General features: G+C 33.9%; 1 protein-coding gene, 1 non-coding gene and 1 pseudogene across 2 annotated transcripts; all 3 read left to right on the forward strand.

The window, feature by feature from the left end:
* Positions 1-500: 500 nt before the first annotated feature.
* Positions 501-633, forward strand: LOC126019364 (small nucleolar RNA SNORA51). Its single transcript, XR_007499089.1, has one exon. It is a non-coding gene; the product is annotated as a small nucleolar RNA SNORA51 (small nucleolar RNA).
* A 7,128-nt stretch (positions 634-7,761) lies between these two features.
* LOC126018620 (olfactory receptor 4C15-like) lies at positions 7,762-8,743 on the forward strand (annotated as a pseudogene).
* Positions 8,744-19,402: 10,659 nt separating this feature from the next.
* Positions 19,403-20,341, forward strand: LOC126017886 (olfactory receptor 4C15-like). Its single transcript, XM_049779951.1, has one exon. The coding sequence runs from the start codon at positions 19,406-19,408 to the stop codon at positions 20,339-20,341; it is 936 nt and encodes a 311-aa protein (XP_049635908.1). The 5' UTR covers positions 19,403-19,405.
* Positions 20,342-21,442: the final 1,101 nt, after the last annotated feature.

Raw genomic sequence — 21,442 nt, forward strand, 5'->3', positions numbered from 1 at the left:
AGTGACTCTCAGGGGTTACTCCTGGCTATGCACTTACAAATCGCTCCTGGCTTGCGGAACCAAATGGGACACCAGGGATTGAACTCAGGTTCGTCCTGGGTCAGTGGTGTACAAGGTAAAAGCCCTATTGCTGCATTATCCCACTGGCCCCCTCTTCTATTTCTTTATGGACATTGAACACATTTAATTTTTGTAATTATCAATTAATTGAGTTTTTAAAGATTAAATACATTATTTAAGTTACCAGTTTGAGTTGGGAGTTATTACTGCCGCTCTAGTTTATTAGTCTAAGCTAATATGCCAAATAATATTAAAGTTTTATTTGAGGATTTGCTTTTGAAATATAAATGGTAAGAAAAATATTTTTCAACAGTGCTACATTCCCATGACCAATATCCCAAGTGTCCTTCCTCCCCACCCCACACTGGCCTGTACTCTAGACAGGATTTTTATAAATATATATATTTTTAAAAAATCAAAAAAAAGGGAAAGAAAAGATAGGCCTCCCAATTCTCACCACAGACTGTGTTCCTTACAGTGACAGTATAGAAAGAGGAGGTACAGTAAATGCACCCCATATACACCTCAACCCAGGCACTTTGCCTGGTCTGTATTGTGAATTGGGGGACAAAAAATAGAAAATAGTGACTTTTTATAGTATTAAAAATGAATATAAATGGTAAATTTGAGGTTATTCTATTAAAAGAACTCCAATATAAGGTTTTTATTGTACACCTAATTGCAGAAGCAGTTGAGCCCTAACTGCAGAAGCAGGATTAAGCCATGAAAAAGACTTCTATGTGCAAAAGCCAAAAATAATGTTAGGTGTCCTAAATGACAATGAAGATAAATCAATAGTCATAAGAGTTAAAAGTTAGAACTATATTATTTTCCAAAAAGTGAAGGAATTCCATTTCCTGACATTAAACTATACTATAAAGTTATAGTCATCAAAACTGTGATGTCTTTGAATAAAATTAGAGACTAATAAATAGAATTGAAAATATTCAGATGTATGGTCTGTTTGTTAATTTTCAATAGAGGGGCTAGGTACTTTAATGTTTAATTCCACTACATATGCCACGAGAGTAAATACGAGACATAATTTATTATAAAATACTGAAGGAATGGGGCTGGAGAGATAACATGGAGGTAGGGCAAAGTTTGTCTTGCATGCGGAAGAACAGTGGTGGTTCTAATCCCGGCATCCCATATGGTTCCCTGAGTCTGCCAGGAGCAATTTCTGCGCATAGAGCCAAGAGTAAACCCTGAATGCTGCTGGGTGTGACCCCCCCCAACCAAAACAAAACAAAAGGATAAAAAAAAATGAAGGGAAAAAATTGTTATTGTATAGAAATTATCTATTAGCCTGATATTCAACAGTTTGAAGGCCAGAAACAGAGTAACAGCATTTATTCATTTCATGCACGCTCCTTATAAAAATTAACTTTCACTATGTATTAAAACATAGATTAGTTCACTAATAATCATATTTGACTTTTCCAGATTGATACTGACCTCATCTCAGAACTTTACTATGTAATATTTGTACATATAGAGAAGTTTCATTCTTTACACAGAGAAACCCCTATTTTACTATTTTACCCACTATTCTATTTCTGAAGGCAATGGAAGCATCTACAATACATGAAACAAAAGTGCACATGCATGCATGTGGTCAGGGACAAAGATCTTACAAACAAACAGCATTAGAAAAGCACATATATGGGACTAGAGCCATAGCACAACAAGTGCCTTGTTTGTGGTCAATCAGGGTTTCATCCCAGGCATTTTATATGGTCCCCTGAGCCTGCCAGGAGCAATTTCTGAGCACAGAGAGTAACCCCACAGCACCACCAGGTGTGGCCCATAACCCCACCCCCCAAACAAAAAATAAGTGAAGAAAATCATACAGCTGGGAAATCCACAAGCTTGGGGAGAAATGAGAGATTCTATAGGTTCATCATGTTTTAAGAAAACATCTTTTAATTCCAGTGGGAAATCAATTAAGGAGAAAACTTATTCCCTTCTTCCCCAAACCATGTTCAAGACAGTTTTGCCAACATAGTAAGGAACATTCTCCATTCTCTGCATCCTCAACTAGAGATGCTTTTCATAGTCTCTGAGATGTAAAAACAGAACGTGTGAACAATATTTACTTCTTGGCCAGTATCTGAATGCACATTGATCCAGAGAAAAGAAGAGGTCACTAGCACTAGAACTTTCAATAAACTGATGCATGGTAAGATCCATAATATGTTTTTTTGTATCTTAAAGAATTTCAAAATGCAATTAGAACTTAAAACAAACAATGGTATCATTCAGCCTTGCATTTAATAGAATTTTAGGTCTGTCATGTACTTGGACTAATTGCATAACCTTCCAGCTCAGGATTCTTCCGTTTGAGTAGGGATTATATTATTTAAAAGCATGGGATTTGGAAACATAAAATTCTATTTCTAGTGTCATAAGGTATTTGAGAGAGATCAAGCACTAAATAAATACCAGGAACTAGGAAGAGAACATTTGGTGGAGTATTTGAAATACATGATTTCGAAAGCTATACCTACCTTTATGTAGATATATTCATTTTCAAGTTAAATACAAATTAAGTAAAATTCAGCATATGTACCACTTTGCCTTTGTTTCCATTCATGCCTTTTAACTTATTCACTATATTTTTTAATCAGGAACCCCCCCCAACATTTATTCCTATTTTATGTTTTAGATGTCTAAAGTACTACTTTAAAGAGTATTACTTTAGGTTCATTGTTCATATTTAAAGGGTTTCTTATAGGGCATAATACTTAACATGCTCAGAAATAGATATAACTAAAGAGGTAAAGAAGTCCATGAAATGCCAAAAAAATAAGAGTTATAAGTCACAGAGCAGAATCTTTAAATTACAAATAAGTCAAGCGCTAGCGTAAGATGAACTGCGGTTCGATCCCCGGCATGCCATATGGTCCCCCCAAGCCAGGGGCGATTTCTGAGCACATAGTCAGGAGTAACCCCTGAGCGTCAAACAGGTGTGACCCAAAAACCAAAAAAAAAAAATTACAAATAAGTCTAGATAATTTTCTTTTAATGCATTTGATATTACAGAAAGCTATGTTTTATAGTTATTGGGTATATTAAAATAATTACAACCCTGAGCTGTTTTCACATTATATGTGACTTTATCATACCTTTAAAATGAACTAAATCATTAATGAACAGAAAATATAGATACTTCCTTCATCAAAAGTATAGAAGTTGATATAAAGGATTTTAACATTCTATGATATTAAGAATAGTGAATTATGTAGGTAAATGTGCAATGCTATATTACAAAACAAAGTCATGTGGTATATGAAAAAAATGAATTTCCCAGATGACCAAATAGTCTTCAGTCTAACTGGACATGAAAATTAACAAAAAATTTGTTGTTGGTATAAATTGTAATGTTGACTAAGATATAGAGGTTTTTTCAGTTTGTTTGTTTTGGGGCTACAGTCCATGATGGTTAGGAGTTATTCCTGGCTTTGTGCTCAGAAATTACTCCTGGTAGGCTTGGATTACATTATATAAACAATACTTAAAAATAATGCTGCAGGGCCAGAGAGATAGCATGGAAGTAGAACATTTGCCTCACCTGCAAAAGGATGTTGGTTCGAATCCTGGCATCCCATATGGTCCCCTGAGTGCTGCTGGGTGTGACCCAAAAACAAAATCAATAAAAATAAAAAAATAATTCTGCAACCAATATTTCACAACTTAATTCATTTTATGAGTAGTAATTCTTAGCATATACATAAACTATTATTTGGTTCTTAATTCTGAGCATATACATAAAATAATATTTGGTTCTTGTGGGGTAGGCATTTTAACATATGTAATCATTTTATAAATGAGGATATTAAGACTAAGTGGTCTCTTCAGTAACATGATTATTAGCAAATAAACTAGGATTGATCTAAAAGTGATCATTGTATTTTTTCATGCTACTGTAGCTAGAAAGGCTTCAATGAGTCAATGTATATTGTTTATTAGCTGACATTTTTACTGTTAGAATATTATCAAAACCATGACATGACTATTAACATCTGACTTATAACCAAATACTTTTTTTTTCAGAGTCCACTGCAATGTTCACTATTATCATTTTTCTATTTGAAACTGCATATATGACAACTTCTTGCATATTTGTCATTTGCCTTTTTAGTTACCTGTTTTTTTATTTTAATTTTGTTTTTTCTTTTTTTGAGGGGGCACACCCGGTGATGCTCAGGGCTTACTCCTGGTTATGCACTCAGAAATCGCTCCTGGTTTGGTGGACCATATGGGACACTGGAGGATTGAACCAAGGTCTGTCCTAGGCTAGCACTGGCAAGACAGATGCCTTTTCGCTTGCCCCACTGTTCTGCCACCCTCTCTTTTTTATTTACTTTTTAATGTCTGATTTCACTGGTGCAAGCATGATAAATTTTGTTTATATTCCCAGCTTGTAGCAGCAAAGGGAGTTCATTGTGAAGGCATTGCTCAGGAAATCCCATATGGTCTAAAGACATTGGATATGATTGTTAATTTATCTTAATAAGGTATAAAAATATCACAGTGTTAGCAACAATGTGAGGTTTTATGGTTATTTTAATTAATTAAATATGAAAATTTATTTTCCCTTTAAGACTTGTTATTTATTTTCAAATAAATATACTTTCCATGTTTATAATATGTGCATAAACATTTTATACTCTCTGTATTAGATATAGGTAAAGATAAAATTATTTGAATTTCTGTCTGAAATGAAATGAGTAGTTTCAATAGTTCATTAGTTTATTGGTTCATTAGTTCTTTTTTGGGGGGGGTTTGGTTTTGGGGTCATACTCGGCAGTGCTCAGGGGTTACTCCTGGATCCATGCTCAGAAATCTCTCCTGGCAGGCTCAGGGGACCATATGGGATGACGGGATTCGAACCAATGACCTTCTGCATGAAAGGCAAACACCTTACCTCCATGCTATCTCTCTGGCCCCCATTAGTTCATTTTTAATAGTTCATTCAATAGTATGATTAAATAATAGCTTTCTGTAGGAAAGATGTCTGACTTTCTAATGAGAGACAAAAGTAACTTGTTAGTAAAGGAGCAATAGATAAGCCTCAATTTCATGTTTTTCACATAGTAAAATAATGGGAAATACTACTTGTCTTAGCTTGCTGAGACATACAAGTAAACAGTAAATAAATACATGTACATTTCAAGAAAGTAAATGTATATACATTTGAAATAGAACTGCATCTGGTGAAAATATGAGATGAAATTAGACAAAATTGTATATTCAGTAAGAGTAAACAGAAGCTACAGTATAAGACAAAATCAAAATGAATTGATAAATTGAAGTATTTTGTCAAGACTTTGTCCTAAAGAGCATTGTATATGGACTAATATGTTAGAGCACTGAAGTGCAAAATTAGGGTGTCCAGCCCCCAGACAAAGAAGTTGAAGAGTTATTTTATACATAATAAAATTAAGGCACTAAAGCATACTGGTAGTGAGCACTGCAGCAGAAGTCCCTGGCATCCAATCATATTCTGCACCTGATTCTGTGGATAAACATTAGAACATTATTTTTTTATGTATTTATATTTTGGTTTTTGGGTCACACCCAGCAGCTCTCAGGGATTACTCCTGGCCCTGTGTTCAGAAATCACTCCTGGCAGGCTCAGGGGACCATATGGGATGCCGGGATTTGAACTACCATCCTTCTGCATGAAAGGCAAACGCCCTACCTCCATGCTATCTCTGGCCCCATATTAGAACATTATTATAGGCCTCTGTAGTTAAAACACCTGTAGTGAAAACCTGTTTGATCTAAATAGCTGTTTTCTCTGTTGCAGGTTTCTTTGTAGCATAAAAGAGAGTAAAGGTTTTATGTTTCTCCTCTTCCACTTCCCTCTCCTCTCTATACCCTGGTACCTACAGTGTTTGGAGTATCTGCCATTTAGACCATTGTCTTTCTTCATGGAGTTATTCTAAATTCCACATAAGTGATATCATTTGTATTTATCCTTTTTCTTCTGGCTCACTTCATTTAACATTACATTTTCTTGTTCCATCCATTGCCACACCCCACTCAGGAAGGACACACACCAAAGTGTAGTGCTCTCCTGAAAAGGAATTATTTGCCAAAAAGGCCCGCTTAGAGCAGTCAAAATCACTTGACCCTTTGCGTGGAGGGTTTGGCAATAATTCTAAATATGTGGCTGTAACTATCTCTCTCTTTATTTTAAACCAATATTAGAAATCAGGCCTTAGTAATTTCTTCCTACAACAAAGGACAGCAATCAATCCAGCCAAAAGTCTCCCATTTAACAGCTCCCTGTAATTTTTGCTACCTTGGCGCCAAGAAACAGATTTTTCCATAACTTAGCTCAAAACAAAGTAATTTTCACTTTTCCCCCCCGAAACTCTGAAACATCCCTTACTCTTCCAACTTCCCTGCTAATTACTAGCTCCCTTTTTACCTTCAGCATCAGCTCTTTAAAATGCTAATTTAAGCCAAAGTCCCTTCATTCTTCTCCCAGCCTCTTTGATGCCTAGAATTTGCATCTGCCTTCCTGCCTCCACCCTTTAAAAGCTGCCAGCTTAAAAAATAAATTTGTCTCTCGTTCCTGGTTAACGTGAGTCCCCATACTATCTGTGTGGTTTCATTCATTTTTACAATATATTTCCGTCATTCGCCATTTCGCGTGCCCACCTTCTCCCGTGGAATTTTTCCCGAACTCCACGAAGAATTTGTTTGCAGGTGCTGAAAACTGCAAACAAAATTTGGCTTGCAGCAATCCATGTTGCTGGAAATTGCATGATTGTATTTTTCTTACTGCAAGGTAGTATTCCATTGCATATATGTACCATATCTTCATGAGTCACTCATCTGCTGTTGGACATCTAGGTTGTTTACAAGTCTTAGCTATAAAGCCTCAAGCTACAGCTCTATTTAATACATCGTTCCAATTTGGAGAGGGGTAACACAGCTGTGCACAAGAGTTATTCCTGGCCCTGTCCTCAGGAATTACTCCCTGTAAGATCCAGGAATCATATGGCATGCCAAGATCCAACCTAAGTCAGCTGCATACAAGGCATATGATTTAAACTCTGTACTATCTCTGCAGCCCCATATCGTCATTGCATAATTTGCCATCGTGGAACTAGGAATAACCTCTGAGCACTACCAGATGTGGCCCCCAAACAAAATAAAAGCAAGTAAGCAAACAAACAACAACCAAAAAAAAAAACAAAAATAAATAGACTAAGTGATCCAGGACACCAATTGAGTTAAAATTATCTCCCAACCTTATCATAATTGGGTTTGCTCCTCTACAGAAGCTCCCACTATCAATAATCTAGCCAAGGAGCTAGAGGTCAGGTGTCTGTCTGCCTTGCAAGCTCTTGCCTAGGACAGACCGTGGTTCGATCCCCCAGCATCCCATATGGTTCCCCCAAGCCAGGATTGATTTCTGAGGAGTAATCCGTGGTAGTCAAACGGGTGTGCCCTCCCAAAACAAAAAGCAACAACAAACAAAAACCAATAATCTAGCATTAATTCATTACTTAGTACTCACACTTCCTTCATATCTCTCACTATCACCTTTCACAACGTCTGCTTTTTTAATTTTAATGGAACAGAAATAAAATATAAAGTACCATTTAGATGAATAAGACTGTGGATACCAGTGATAGTAAGGGGTGTTTGTTTTAACCCTTTTATTTTTTATGATTGCAGATGATAATTCTTAGTGTGGTAGATCTGAGCGTTTCCTGGGAAGTCACGCAAAACCAAAGTTTTGTGACAGAATTTGTTCTCCTGGGACTTTCAGAAAATCAACATGTTCAGAAAATTGTGTTTGTTATATTTCTGCTCATCTACATTGCAACAGTGTGTGGGAACCTACTGATCGTGGCAGCCATCGTCAGCACTCCATCACTCCTGGGTTCCCCAATGTATTACTTCCTGGCTTTCCTGTCCTTACTGGATGCATGTTTCACCTCTGTGGGTACCCCCAAGATGATTATAGACTGTCTCTATGAGAAAAAAACCATTTCATTTGGAGGGGTGCCTGACACAGATCTTTGCTGGACACTTCTTCTCAGGGGCAGAAGTGATTGTCTTAACAGCCATGGCCTATGACAGGTATGTGGCCATCTGCAAGCCCTTGCACTATTCCTCCATCATGAACTCCAGGCTTTGTAGCATTCTGATTGGAGTAGCCTGGACAGGGGGCTTTCTGCATTCCATCATCCAAATCCTCTTCACCTTTCAACTGCCTTTCTGTGGTCCCAATATCATTGATCACTTCATGTGTGACTTGTACCCATTACTGAAACTTGCCTGCACTGATACTTACATTTTTAACTTTTTGGTGGCTGCCAACAGTGGGTTCTTTTGCATCCTCATCTTCTCCATGTTGCTTGTGTCCTACAGTGTCATTTTGTTCTCCCTGAGACACCACAGCACTGAAGGCCAGAGGAAAGCCCTCTCTACATGTGGAGCTCATGTTGCAGTTGTGATATTGTTTTTTATCCCATGTATAATTGAATATGCAATACCTCCCATATCTTACTACTTTGACCAAATATTGGAGATATTTTGCATTGTTCTCTCTCCTTTACTTAACCCTTTGATTTATGCTTTCAGAAATAAGGAAGTGAAACATGCTATGAGGAATCTGTGGAATAGATTAGTGGTTGTTTCTGTTGAACAATAAAAAACCAAGGTTTGACAAAAATGAGGTTATATAGAAAAGAGTTAATGATCTGGAGTTTAACTTTATATTAAAGATCTCTTATAGAGGATCATGCTATGCAACAAAAACTATTAGTAAGGTATTTAGAAAAATATTTTCACTCTTAGATATATTATTTATCTTGGTGAGAAATTATTAATGGTAAATTGATGTGCTAATATTTTAATCTTTTTAGAATCACATAATAAAATAGTAAATGATGAAAATATAAAGGTGAAAACAATATGAATTAAAATACTTGATTTAACACCTAAGTTCATAAAATATTGAGGAAAACAGAGCAGAACTCTGAGTATTTATTTCAGAAGAGAGTTGAAGGCATTAGCAACACTTGAAAGGAAATGAAAATGTAAACCAATGTGACTACATTAAACTAAAAATTCACCACTGAAAATTATACAACTTCTAAAATAAAGACAGTTGTTGATGTTGAAGTTTGGATTTTCTTCACAAAGCCAATGGATAATATATGGAAAGTTCTCACAAAACAATAAATCAAAAAGCAAAAATAAAAACAAATAAAATAATTACGGATGAATTGATCAAATTGTTTCACCCGCATGGAATGTGTCCTTCACTACAACAGGATGTAGAACAAGGCAGGCATGCCCCTGTGTTTAATTTCTGGCAACACGGTCTCCTGAGCATCACTCCATGTAACCCTAATGGTTCCCAGAACCACTAGGTATTGTGATGTAGAACTCCAAGTACCACAGTCAGAATATTCCCCAGCATTGCATGGCTGAGCAACACTACATTCTCAGATAGAAAAAAGAAATCTTGCTTTTAGGAGTTTTAATGAAACTGAAGAACACTTGGTTAGAAAATCTGTCAGAAATAAAATAAGCCAACTATGATATATAAATTAAAATTGAAAGAAGGCAATAGACAATGGGTGTTAAAATAAGCATTGGAACTTGACAACTAAGGTTGGTATTTCAGGAAGATGAGGAAAGAACAGTGACAGACTAACAGTGATAAAGACAGTGGATGAGTGACTTTGGTTTTTATACGTTGATGAAAGAGCTGTATTTTTTGTTGTTGTTATTGTTTTTGTTTTTGGCTCACACCCGGCAGCACTCAGGATTACTCCTGGCTCTGCGCTCAGAAATGGCTTCTGGCAGGCACAGGAGACCATGTGGGATGCCGGTTTCCAAACACTGTCCATCCTGGATTGGCTACTTGCAAGGCAAAAGCCCTGTCGCTGTGCTATCTCTCCAACCCTAGTGCTATATGTTTGTACACAAAAACATAAATATTATTGACCTTGCAAACCATGTTACCTTAGAAAAACAACCATAAAATCACCAAGTGATGGTAATAAAGATAAAATTTGCCAAAGAAAGATAAAATTGCCTAAATAATGAGCTGAAAAATATTTAGCAGGTAAGATCCTGCTTTGCACATGGTTATTCATATTTGAAGACCAGAACCACAGTGTTTCTCAGAGTCCTAAAAGGACTAGTTCCTGAGCACTGAGCCAAGGGTATTCACTGAACACTATAACATGTCTTGAAAAAAGTAAACAAAATTAAAATGGTCAAAGTATTTTTAAATAAATTTTCTATTGGGACATTAATTAGAACTTTTAAGTAAATTTGAAATATCTTTCACGATTTCTTTTGGAATATGCCTTATAGTTCTATATTTAGTATAACCTTTGAAAAATATAGCACAAGTCTCCCAATAATGAGTTAGCAAGGTTCAAGATTTTTCTATTTTTATTAGCCTCAAAATTACATTTCTTCCCAAAAATCTATCTTACCTGATGAATCAATATGACATCATAACAGTTTGTTGCAATTTGCAGAAGTTTGTTTCTTGGGGGTCCCTTTGGTAATTTGTTTAAAATTTGTGTTGTACTTCTTAACACCTGGAATTTCAAGGTCATTGATCACTCTTAGGCTATTCCACTATCCTACCTTATCACTGGTTTGGACAACTGATAATGCATTATATAAATACAAGCAATACAAGCATTGTATATATAAATAGGATAAACACACGTGCATATATTTATAAAGTAAAAACAAATATAGTGGCCTAAAAGATGCACTTTTAGTATCAAATGTAACTTTATCTAGCTTAAACAAAAGTAATAAAATTACCAATTAATGATTTAGGGATTGTACACACTTAACTGTGTTGTCTTCTAAACCAGATAGAAGAGTAAAAAGCTGTTATGAATAATGACTAATTCAGTAATAGATCTTTAAATCATAGTTATCTAAATATATTTTTGAATTTATTGTTTTGCCTCATAAGTTTCAAATCTTCTATTTGATTATTTGAAAATATAGAATATCATGTTGCTCATAGTTGTATCATTCACTTGTCTCATAGTTATCTCAATGTCTTCATTAACTGTATTCATATTTTATTATACATGTTCATTTTAACAAGAGGATAATTTTTATGATGATCAAATACATGTTTTTCTGAAACAATACAATCTACTATATGCCAATTTCTGTATGTATTATATTATCATTTACTGCTGCTGAAAGATAAAAACACATCCCTTCTATTTCTCTATGGGAACAGCATGCATATAATTTTTGTAATCATCAATTAATTGAGTCTTAATGATTTTAAGACATTTGTGTTACTAATTAGAGTTAAAAGTTAATACAAAAGCCTCTAGTTTAATAATCTAAAATACTACTATTCTAAATAATATTAATAGTTTTATTTGATATTAGTTTATTTAGGTAAATGGACAATTGAATTAGTAATATTGAATTATTACTACCAATAGAACTCTAGTATAAGTTTCTCACTACTACAGGCATGATCTCCTAGTGCAGAGTCATACTTAAGCCACAGCTGTGGATAAAAAATGAAACTAAAATAATGTATTCTAAATGACAATGAAAGTAAATTAATAGCCATAAAAGTTAAAAGTTAAAAAATATTGTTTTTACAAAGCAATTACAAGAAATAAAGTGAGAGGCGTTTTCTTTTTGGTCATTAAGCTAAACTATAAAATTATAGTCAACAAAATAGTGTTGTTCTTGATTAAAAATAGAAACCAAAATACTCAGGCCAAAGGCAATGACAACAGAATCATGAGACCCAAATTTTAACAAGCTAAACACAAAATGACCTGTTGCACTAGTAGTCCAGGGGCTAGGAGTGGAGTTTTGGGGTACATGCGGGGAACTATGGTGGAAGGAGGTCAACACTGGTTGTGGGAATGGCCCTAATTCACTGTCACTAAATACCTGAATTACAACTGTGAAAGGTTATTCACAATAGCCTCTATAAAAAATTTTAGAAAATAAAGAAACAAATGGAATAGATTTGGGATCCCAAATATATACTTAGGTATATGGCTAGTTAATTTTCAAAAGAGACTTGGAGTATTAAACTATAATTGTACCACATGCCACTAGAGTAAATAAACCAGGAGTTTTTATTTACAAAAATCTGAAACAAAGGAAATATTTTATTGTCTAGAATTACCTTTACATTTCAAAATTAGAAATTTAAATTAGCTGTGGAGTTTTGCAGTATGAATGGAGTATCTGAGAAAACAGTATCCTATTTAATATATATTCTTTATCAAACAGTTATAACATATTATTCTTTAATAAACAAATTAGCCAATGAATAATTATTTTCACATTAAATATCAATGATGTGCCTTATCTCCAAAATCTGCTGTGGCATTTTTATAAGTACATAAAAATTTTATCCTTTTCTACATAAAATTCTATATTATATCTCTGTATACCAATATTTTATTCCTAAAGGCAATGAAATAATCTCCAAATAAAACAATAAAATCTCCAAATAAAACACAACCACAGATACATACATCATATAAATATCTAATTGATCAGGGAAAAATATTGTGCAAACACTGGAGAAAAACCAAACCAGATTTAAAAGTCAAAATATCATAGAGGTGAGGAATTACCAACCTTGGGGACAACTGAGAGGTAATTCTACAGGCTTATGATGTCTCAGGAAACATCCCTTAATTCCAGTGGGAAATCAGTTGAACAGGAAACTTTGATTTCTTATTCCCTCCTTCCCAGGACCATGTTCAATACAGGGCTGCACAAGCAGTAGGGAACATTCTCTGCATTTTCAACTAGAGATGCTCTTCCTCTGCCTCTGAGATGTAGAAACTTGGAGCCAACAATCACCTGTTGGCTAGTCTCTGAGTACACATTTATTCACAGAAAATAAGAGACTGCCAGCATCTGATATTGCAATAAACTGAGTTATGGTAAGCTTCATAATTACACTTTGGTATTGTAAGGAAGAAATTTAAATGATAAATTATGACTTAAAACTAGAAATTATTTAATCCAGGCCTCAAGTTTAATAGAACCCTACGACTTTTGCTTAACTAAAATCACTTGAACTAATTACATAACCTTTCTATGTCAGGAGAGTTTACTTTACATATGGATTATAATCTTTACAAGATCAAAGATTTTGGAAATAAAATTTAATGTCTATTGTCAAATATGGAATGTTTGAGATACATTAGACACTAATAAACAACAGGTATCAGAAAGAAAGCTTTTGGTTTAGTGTTTCAAATATTTGTTATTTCAAAAGCAAATTCTACTCTCTACAGATACGCTCATTTTAAAGTTAAATACAAATTAAGTGAAATGCAGTTTATGCACCATTTTTCCCCTTTGTCTCCATTTGTACAGTTTTATTTCCAAATAACTAATTTCTCAGTCATTCAAACACAGTTTCTCACCACATTGATGTTTTAACTATCTGACTATCTAATAAAGATTTCTCAATATTGAAACATCATAATTCAATGTTGTTTATAACTTAAAGCATTTTTCTATACAATATAGCATTTAATATTCTCAAGAAAGATATAGAAAATGGAATAGTGAAGCCCATGAAACGTACAAAATTATGAAAATTACAGAGCAATCTGTTCTAATTAAAAATAAGTTCATCTAATATTTTGGTATACATTTGTTAATACAAGTATCTTTATAATTATGCCTCAATGTTGATTATGTATATTTACATAACTGATCTGTGATTTGTTTTTAAATTAGTTGTGTCATTTCTCAATTGTAAAACTAAATCATGAGTAAAACAGAAAATAAAGGTTGTCCATTATCAAAAATGTAGTGGTCAACTTTAGGAAATTTAACATTTCATTAATTCTAAGAATAGAACAGTTGAAATATGTAAGTAAATGAGCAAAGTTCATTCAGTTTGTGGAATCTGATTAAAAAAAGAATTCTCATATGATGATGTAAATGTATGTCTACCTAGACATGAAAATACAAAGTATTTTTGTTGCTGAAAATTATACAGATGGCTCAATATACAATAGATTTATGGAACTTCGGAAAGACATTAATGGAATTTGATTCTATAATTTGGGTGTCACTGATTTATTGTCATCAACATGTATATAAATAATTACATATAATAAATATATAAATAAATACATGTACATGTAAATACCATTAAAATGGACTATTTGATATATACTATCAAATATAGTTATAATGATTGCTTACATTTTAATATAGCTTTGAATACTTATCTTTAAGTTATGAATTTATTTTTCAGTTTTAATCTCAAGGAATGAATTTTTATTCTTGTACGGGAAACTTGATAAATAAATTGTGGGACTATTACATAAGCCAACATTCCATTTCATAAACTCCTTCTGGCTCTCTCCTCCTCTGTCTCCCTTTCAGCTGCTTTTGCATGGCTTCCTAGCTGACTAACTCTGGTTGCTGATGCTAAGGCTGATGGCTTCTTTGCTGATGCTCAACTGCTGATGCTGAATCTGATGCTGAATCTCTCTGTTGAACTCTCTGCTGATTCTCAGTTCTGCCACACTTCTCTCTCTAATTCTCCTAAATCCCCCTCTCCTCCCAGGTCAGCCTCCTTTACCCTTCCATTCCAGGTATGAGCAGTTCTGATCATTCAGGTGGGATAAATAAGAAGTTGGGGGAGGGATACCCACACTTACGGATACTAAATATGCCTAGAAAAATATTATTTGGCTCTTCTAGGTTGGGCAGTTTACATCATTACATAATCATTGTTTAGAAGAGGATCCTTAGACTCAGAGATTTCTTCAGTCACACATGACTATCATCAACTCAATTAGGATTTATACCTAAAATTAATAAGTAAAATATTTTAATAAGCAATTTAATATTAATTTAAGTCCAATAGAAAAAAATTTTTCCCCATCACCAATATCCTAAATCTCCTTCCTCCTCACCCCATCCCCATGGGAATGTTGCACTGGTGAAGGTTGGTGTTCTTTACATGACTGAAACCCAACTACAATCATATTTGTAATCAAATTGTTTAAATAAAGATATTAATAAAAAAGAAAAATTTCTATTGGTCTATCTAGAGTTAATGTACATTATTTGATATTTTCACATAATTAAGTATTTTACTACTATTATCTTTACAATTTGAAACTCAGCTCATAGCAGTGCCTTGGATTTCTGTCAGTTTCTTTGGTTTTAACTGTTATAAAATTAATTTTATTTCTTTTTAGATACTAAGATAAAAATACATAAAATGTATAAAATGCTTTATTACTTTAGACATATAATTTAACGTAAGAGTGATAGATTTTTTAGTATCTTTTTTATTTTTTTTGATTTTTTAGTATCTTGCATAACGTTTAAGTTTCATATTCTTACTGGCTTGGTGTTAGCTTGTAACAGAGTTCATTATTTTAGTCACTGATCAGGAGTGTTTCCTATCCTAGAGATATAATGGATATAATAACTAATTATATAAAAATAAATGATGATTAATTGCACATGATTAATTGATAATATAAAAATAAATAATAAAAATGATTGATTAAAATGATAATTAATTAAATAAAGTTAAATATATCAAAATGTGCAGTTGTTTTATCAACATCTTGGGGCATTAGTTTAATATCCATAGAACATATATTTTTGTTTTTAATTTTGGCCACACCTGGAAATACTCAGGAAATATTTCTGGCTCTGCACTCAAAAGTTATTACTTGTGGCTGGTGTGATAGCACAGCAGTAGGGCATTTGCCTTGCACATGGCCGAGCCAGGACAGACACCAGGTTTCAATTTCTGGCATCCATATGGTCCCCTGAGCCTGCCAGAAGCAATTTCTGAGCGCAGATCCAGAAGTAACCCCTGAGTGGTGCCAGGTATGGCCTCAAAACAACAACAACAAAAATTATTCATGGCAGTGCCCAGGGAACCTTTGGAATGCTGAGGATTAAATGCATATTTGTCTCATGTAAGGCAAGAATCCTACCTACTTTACTATAGCCCTGGCCCCTAGAATATACATCTTATTTGTACTACAAATATCATATTTTTATTGTACTAAATTAATTTAGAGCATATGTAAATGCTTTTTTTGCATAAACTTTTTGATGGTTTCTGTACTAGGACCAGGTGAGGATAAAAATATTCTTTGAAGCTATGCCTGGAAAGTGAACTGAGAAGTTGCAAAAATTCTCTGGATGATTAAAGGAAAAGATTTTTGTTGGTAAGATGTATGAATTTCTAAATGAGAGACCATAGGATCTTCAAAATATAAAAGCACAGCAATAGAAGCTAAAACTTTATATTATTCTTATAGGAAAATAACTGGCAATCATTGCTATCATAACCCATTGATACATACATGTTATATGAGCACCTGCATCTTGCAGTAAATTTTAATAAATTTCAAATAGACGTACATCAGAAGTTTATACTAGATTAAAGTGAATAAAATTAATAAGTAGTGAGTAAAGCCTCAAAATATAACTATATTGAATATATTACTCTATTTCTTACTTTGTCATTTTTGCATTTATGCTATTAATTTTTATATGTGGATTAAAGAATGAGCAAAGCTATCCATTTTTTAAATTTCTTGCTGAGAAAGTAAGATATTTGTTCTTTTCTGGGTTGGTATAGTAGACAAGAACTGGGTGTGTAAAATGAATATTTGTGTTTAAATTGCAGATGAACATCTGTTATTTGTGTGAAATAATACTTTAAATGATTATTTTCTATAGATAAATATGAATAAAAGACATAATATGAGAATTTTGCTATGCAATTATTTTATTGCCTTAACTTAGAATTCATGACAGCACTTGATAATAGAATTATCATTATTAGCATTATTTTATAGTTATATTTCAAATTTTAAATAATAAAACTAAATACACATGCACACTTGTAATGTGCTCTTATTTTATTTTAGGCACTGCAGCTTATAATTCATGATAATATATTGTACACAAAAACAGTCCTCACCAAATTCTTCCCCAAATATCTATTTGCTCCACCATTTTTCAAGTGCCATCCCCATACCTAACCTATTCCCAACTCTCCCTTTTCCTTGTGGAAACTTAACATCAAAGACTAATTCTCAATTTTGTTTGCCTTTGGGTATTTGCTATGACCCTAGTTTAGTGTCAACAGATAAGAATGATAATTCTATCTCTTTTCTTTTGATTAATTTTAATCAGCATGGTACCCTTCAGAGCCATCCATGGAGCAGCAATTTTCATGATTTAATCTTTTCATATAGCTGAGTAGTATTCCATTATGTATAAGTATCAACTTTTCTTTATCTTGTAATCTGCTCTTGGACACTTCTGTTGTTTTCAGATATATTGGCTATTGTGAATAGTGCTACAGTGAGCCTAGGAGAGCATATATATTTTTTAAAACTGTTTTTTTTTGCTATAATGTTGATGTCAAGAAGTGAAGTTACTGGTTCAGATGAAATTTTGATTTCTACTTTTTTTGAGAAGTGTCCATATTATTTTTCAAAAAAGTTGGATCAGTAAACATTCCTGTCAGGATTGAATGAGGTTCCCTTTTCCCCACATCTAAGCTTGGAATTTGTTTTTGTTCTTTGTGATGTGTGCCAGTTTCACTTGTTGGCCAGTTTTTGAATACACCATTAATTAACAAACAATAAAAGAATGCCAGACCAGAGCATTCAATACACGAACACCTAGTAAGATTCATAATTATGCTTTTGTATTTTTAGATAGAAATTTTATCAAAGAAGACATACAATAGCCAAACAGCGCATTAAAATATTTTATATGAGGGAAATGCAAATAAAAACATCAATGAGATTCTATGAAGGTACGTTTTATGATCCAGCATGTGGCCTATTTTAATAATGTCCATCTGCACAGGAGAACAATGTGTTCTTGACATTTGGAGCTGAAGAGCTCTGTGTTTTTCTGATAAGTACATCTCTTCCATTTCTTTATTTAAAGCTAGCATTTCCTGGTTCAGATTTAATCTTGTTGGTCTATCAAGCGATGATAAAGTGGTGTTGAAGTCTCCCAACTACTATTGTGTTATTGTCAATATCTTCCTCACAATCTATTTGTTTTAAATATTTTTATGGTTAACATTAGGAACACAGCATTAAAAATTGTGAATAGAGAGTTTACAGACATATTACTGGTTGAGTTGCCCAGGTTACTATCTTTATTCACTAAGCATGGTGACATTCTGTTCTGATCTCCAGTGTGTCTACTGTAGTGTCGCATTGAATCTAAGTTACCACTTGTGCTCTCATATGGAACTCACTAGGGGTAACCAGGTAATCTTTCACTTCTCTGTTGAGCTATTCCAATCTCTGTAGTTGTTATTGACTAATTGTTTAGAGTTCCTGAGAAGATTCCAGGTAGACTTTAATTTCATTGGCCCTGGTATTACTTTATTAATGTAGTCTAGTGTTCTAAACTACTTTCATGGCTACCTTTGTTAATTTTAGTAGGCCTAGAAATAAGCTTAAACTAGTGTAATTGGGGAACGAGCAAAGCACTCCAGCATGAATTCAGTGCAAAAATCATCCCCTGGGAATATGCTGGAGTGAAGAATGGAACCACAAGCTCTTGTGGAAAGTACTCTGTATTGTATCCCAGCAAACTATGGCCTTTGTGCTGTCCTTTCCTTGGAAAATTTGGAGTTTAGAGAGGATAACCAAAGCTGTCCTAGTACATGCTTGTACATGAGGTTTTGTTTTTAATAAAGGTTCCTATTTATATGACCTTATAAATATATGTCTTTATATAATATATAAAATATATGTATAATATATATTAAAGACCCTATCATTTGAGACTAATCAGGAGTTATTGGGGAATAGCTGTGCTTCTTACACTACTGTATTCTGCTAATTAAGGACATCATGTATCTGATAACTTATTTAAAGGTGGCTGTAAAGCAAATGAAGAACAGTTTGGTCCTCGATTCCTCCGATCCAAGAGGTGATTTCAAATTCTCTTTTAACAATTTACTGTAAGAAACCAGGCCGTAGTGATTCAGGATGACAATTTAGATTAAATACCCACTCAATCCTGTGATGTGTAAATTTTCTCCTCTAGATAAAATCTTTACTTTGCATTGTTTCATAACTTAACAAGTTCATCTTCTCCTCATTATACTCTATGATCTGTAATAAAATTCTGTTTTGTGGTTGCAATAACAAAATAAGCACAGATCTAATGTACTAACATACAAAACTTGAATATGCCTATAATAAGTTGTCTGATATCATCTTTTTTATTCTTAAAATTGCAGATTGTGATGTGCAGATTGGTAGCTCTGAGTGTCTCATTGAAAATCATGCAAAACCAAAGTTTTGTAACTGAGTTTATCCTCCTGGGAATTTCACAGAATCCATATGTTGAGAAAATTGTGTTTGTTATATTTCTTTTTGTTTACATTGCAACCATCTGTGGTAACCTGCTGATCGTGGCAGCCATCCTTAATAGTTCAGTACTACTGAGTTCCCCAATGTACTTCTTCCTGGCTTTCCTGTCCTTACTGGATGCATGTCTCACCTCTGTTATTGCCCCCAAAATGATTATAGACTGTCTCTATGAGAAGAAAACCATCTCTTTTGGAGGATGTATGGCACAAGTCTTTGCTGGACACTTATTTTCTGGAGCAGAAGTGATTGTTTTAACAGCTATGGCCTATGACAGGTATGTGGCTATCTGCAAACCCTTGCATTATACAACTATCATGAATTCAAGGCTCTGTGGTGTTCTCATAGGAGTAGCCTGGGCAGGGGGTTTTCTGCATTCTACTATACAACTTCTCTTTACTTTTCAATTGCCTTTCTGTGGCCCCAATATCATTGATCATTTCATGTGTGAATTGTATCCATTACTGAAACTTGCTTGTACTGATACTTATGCCTTTGGCTTAATGGTGGTGGCAAACAGTGGGTTCTTTTGTATCCTCATCTTTTCCATGTTGCTTGTGTCATATAGTGTCATCTTGTTCTCCCTGAGAAACCACAGCTCTGAAGGCCAGAGGAAAGCCCTTTCCACCTGTGGATCTCATGTTGCTGTTGTGGTTTTGTTCTTTGTCCCATGTATTTTTGAATATGCACGACCTCCAATTTCCTTTTCCTTTGACAAAATAGTGGAGATATTCTGCACTATCTTAACTCCTTTACTCAATCCTTTGATTTATGCTTTCAGGAATAAGGAAGTAAAAAATGCCATGAGCAAACTGTGCAATAGAATAATGATTGTTTCCATTGAAAAATAAAGCCTTGGTGTATGAAAAAAAAGATAAATGTAATTTTATTATATCAGAATGACCCCTAAGCACAGAATAATGAGTAAATCCTCAACACTGACAGCTCTGGTCCCACAAAATATAAACTCTCCAAAATAAATAATAAAATAAAAAATATAATAAAGCATTCCACAAAAATATATGCTAGTGGCTATAATGCATGGAATCCTTTTTCAAATATCAAGTTACACCTGTTATTGAAATTAGAAAGTATCATTAGATTTCAGAGACCTATTACATTCCTATTACCAAGGCAATTGAAAATTTTCCAATTTCTTTGCAGATGCACCATTTTAGTTGTCTGAGTTCTACATCAACCTATTAATGTTGAGCTCCACAGCAGTATGAATGAGTCTAATTTACACAATAACATACTTGTGTCTATTTGCATGACATTATTCCCCTTGTGGTGAAATATATTTCTGCCAATCAGAAATGTTCAGTTGGACATCTTTCCTTCTTGGTATGATTTTAGACTGAGAATGTATAAATATACATTTTTAAATTATAGTTACTTTTTGCAGATTTATATTTCACAGCTCCTTATTTTTCTGTGATGGGAAAGTTTTGTTGAAATGTTTTTCAAAACACTTAGATTCTTCTAACCTTGCTGCACTATGTTCAATCCCTTGCATTAAACTTGGAGGAACATAGAAGTGAAAAATATCAAAAAGAAACATAGGATTTATTGGAGCAGGGGCATCTAAGTGAAGATCAAAAATAAGAGAGAAAAACATATTATTCCTATCAACAACAAGAAGAAATTTAGGTAAAATATAAGAGCTATTGCAGAGTGATTTCAATAATAAGCATGGTGAAGGAAATCAGGTAATAAGTGTAAAGCGAACAAGGAGTCACATGAGTTATAGGTTACATAGAGTATAAAGTCTTGATCAACTTAAAATGAGCACCTGAGAACGGAATGATGGGGCCAGAGCGATAGCTCAGCTGTAGGGCTTTTGTCTTGCATTTGGCTGACCCAGAATGAACCTTGTTTGATCCCTGGCTCCCAAGCCAGGAGCAATTTTTGAGCACATAGCCAGTAGTAACATCTGAGCATCACTGGTGTGG

This window comes from Suncus etruscus, chromosome 9 (genome assembly GCF_024139225.1).
Source record: "Suncus etruscus isolate mSunEtr1 chromosome 9, mSunEtr1.pri.cur, whole genome shotgun sequence".
In the NCBI taxonomy this organism is placed as follows: Eukaryota; Metazoa; Chordata; class Mammalia; order Eulipotyphla; family Soricidae; genus Suncus; species Suncus etruscus.

What these genes read in the sequence shown, in the direction of transcription:
- LOC126017886 (XM_049779951.1), top strand. Translation starts at nt 19,406, where the DNA reads ATGCAAAACCAAAGTTTTGTAACTGAGTTTATCCTCCTGGGAATTTCA.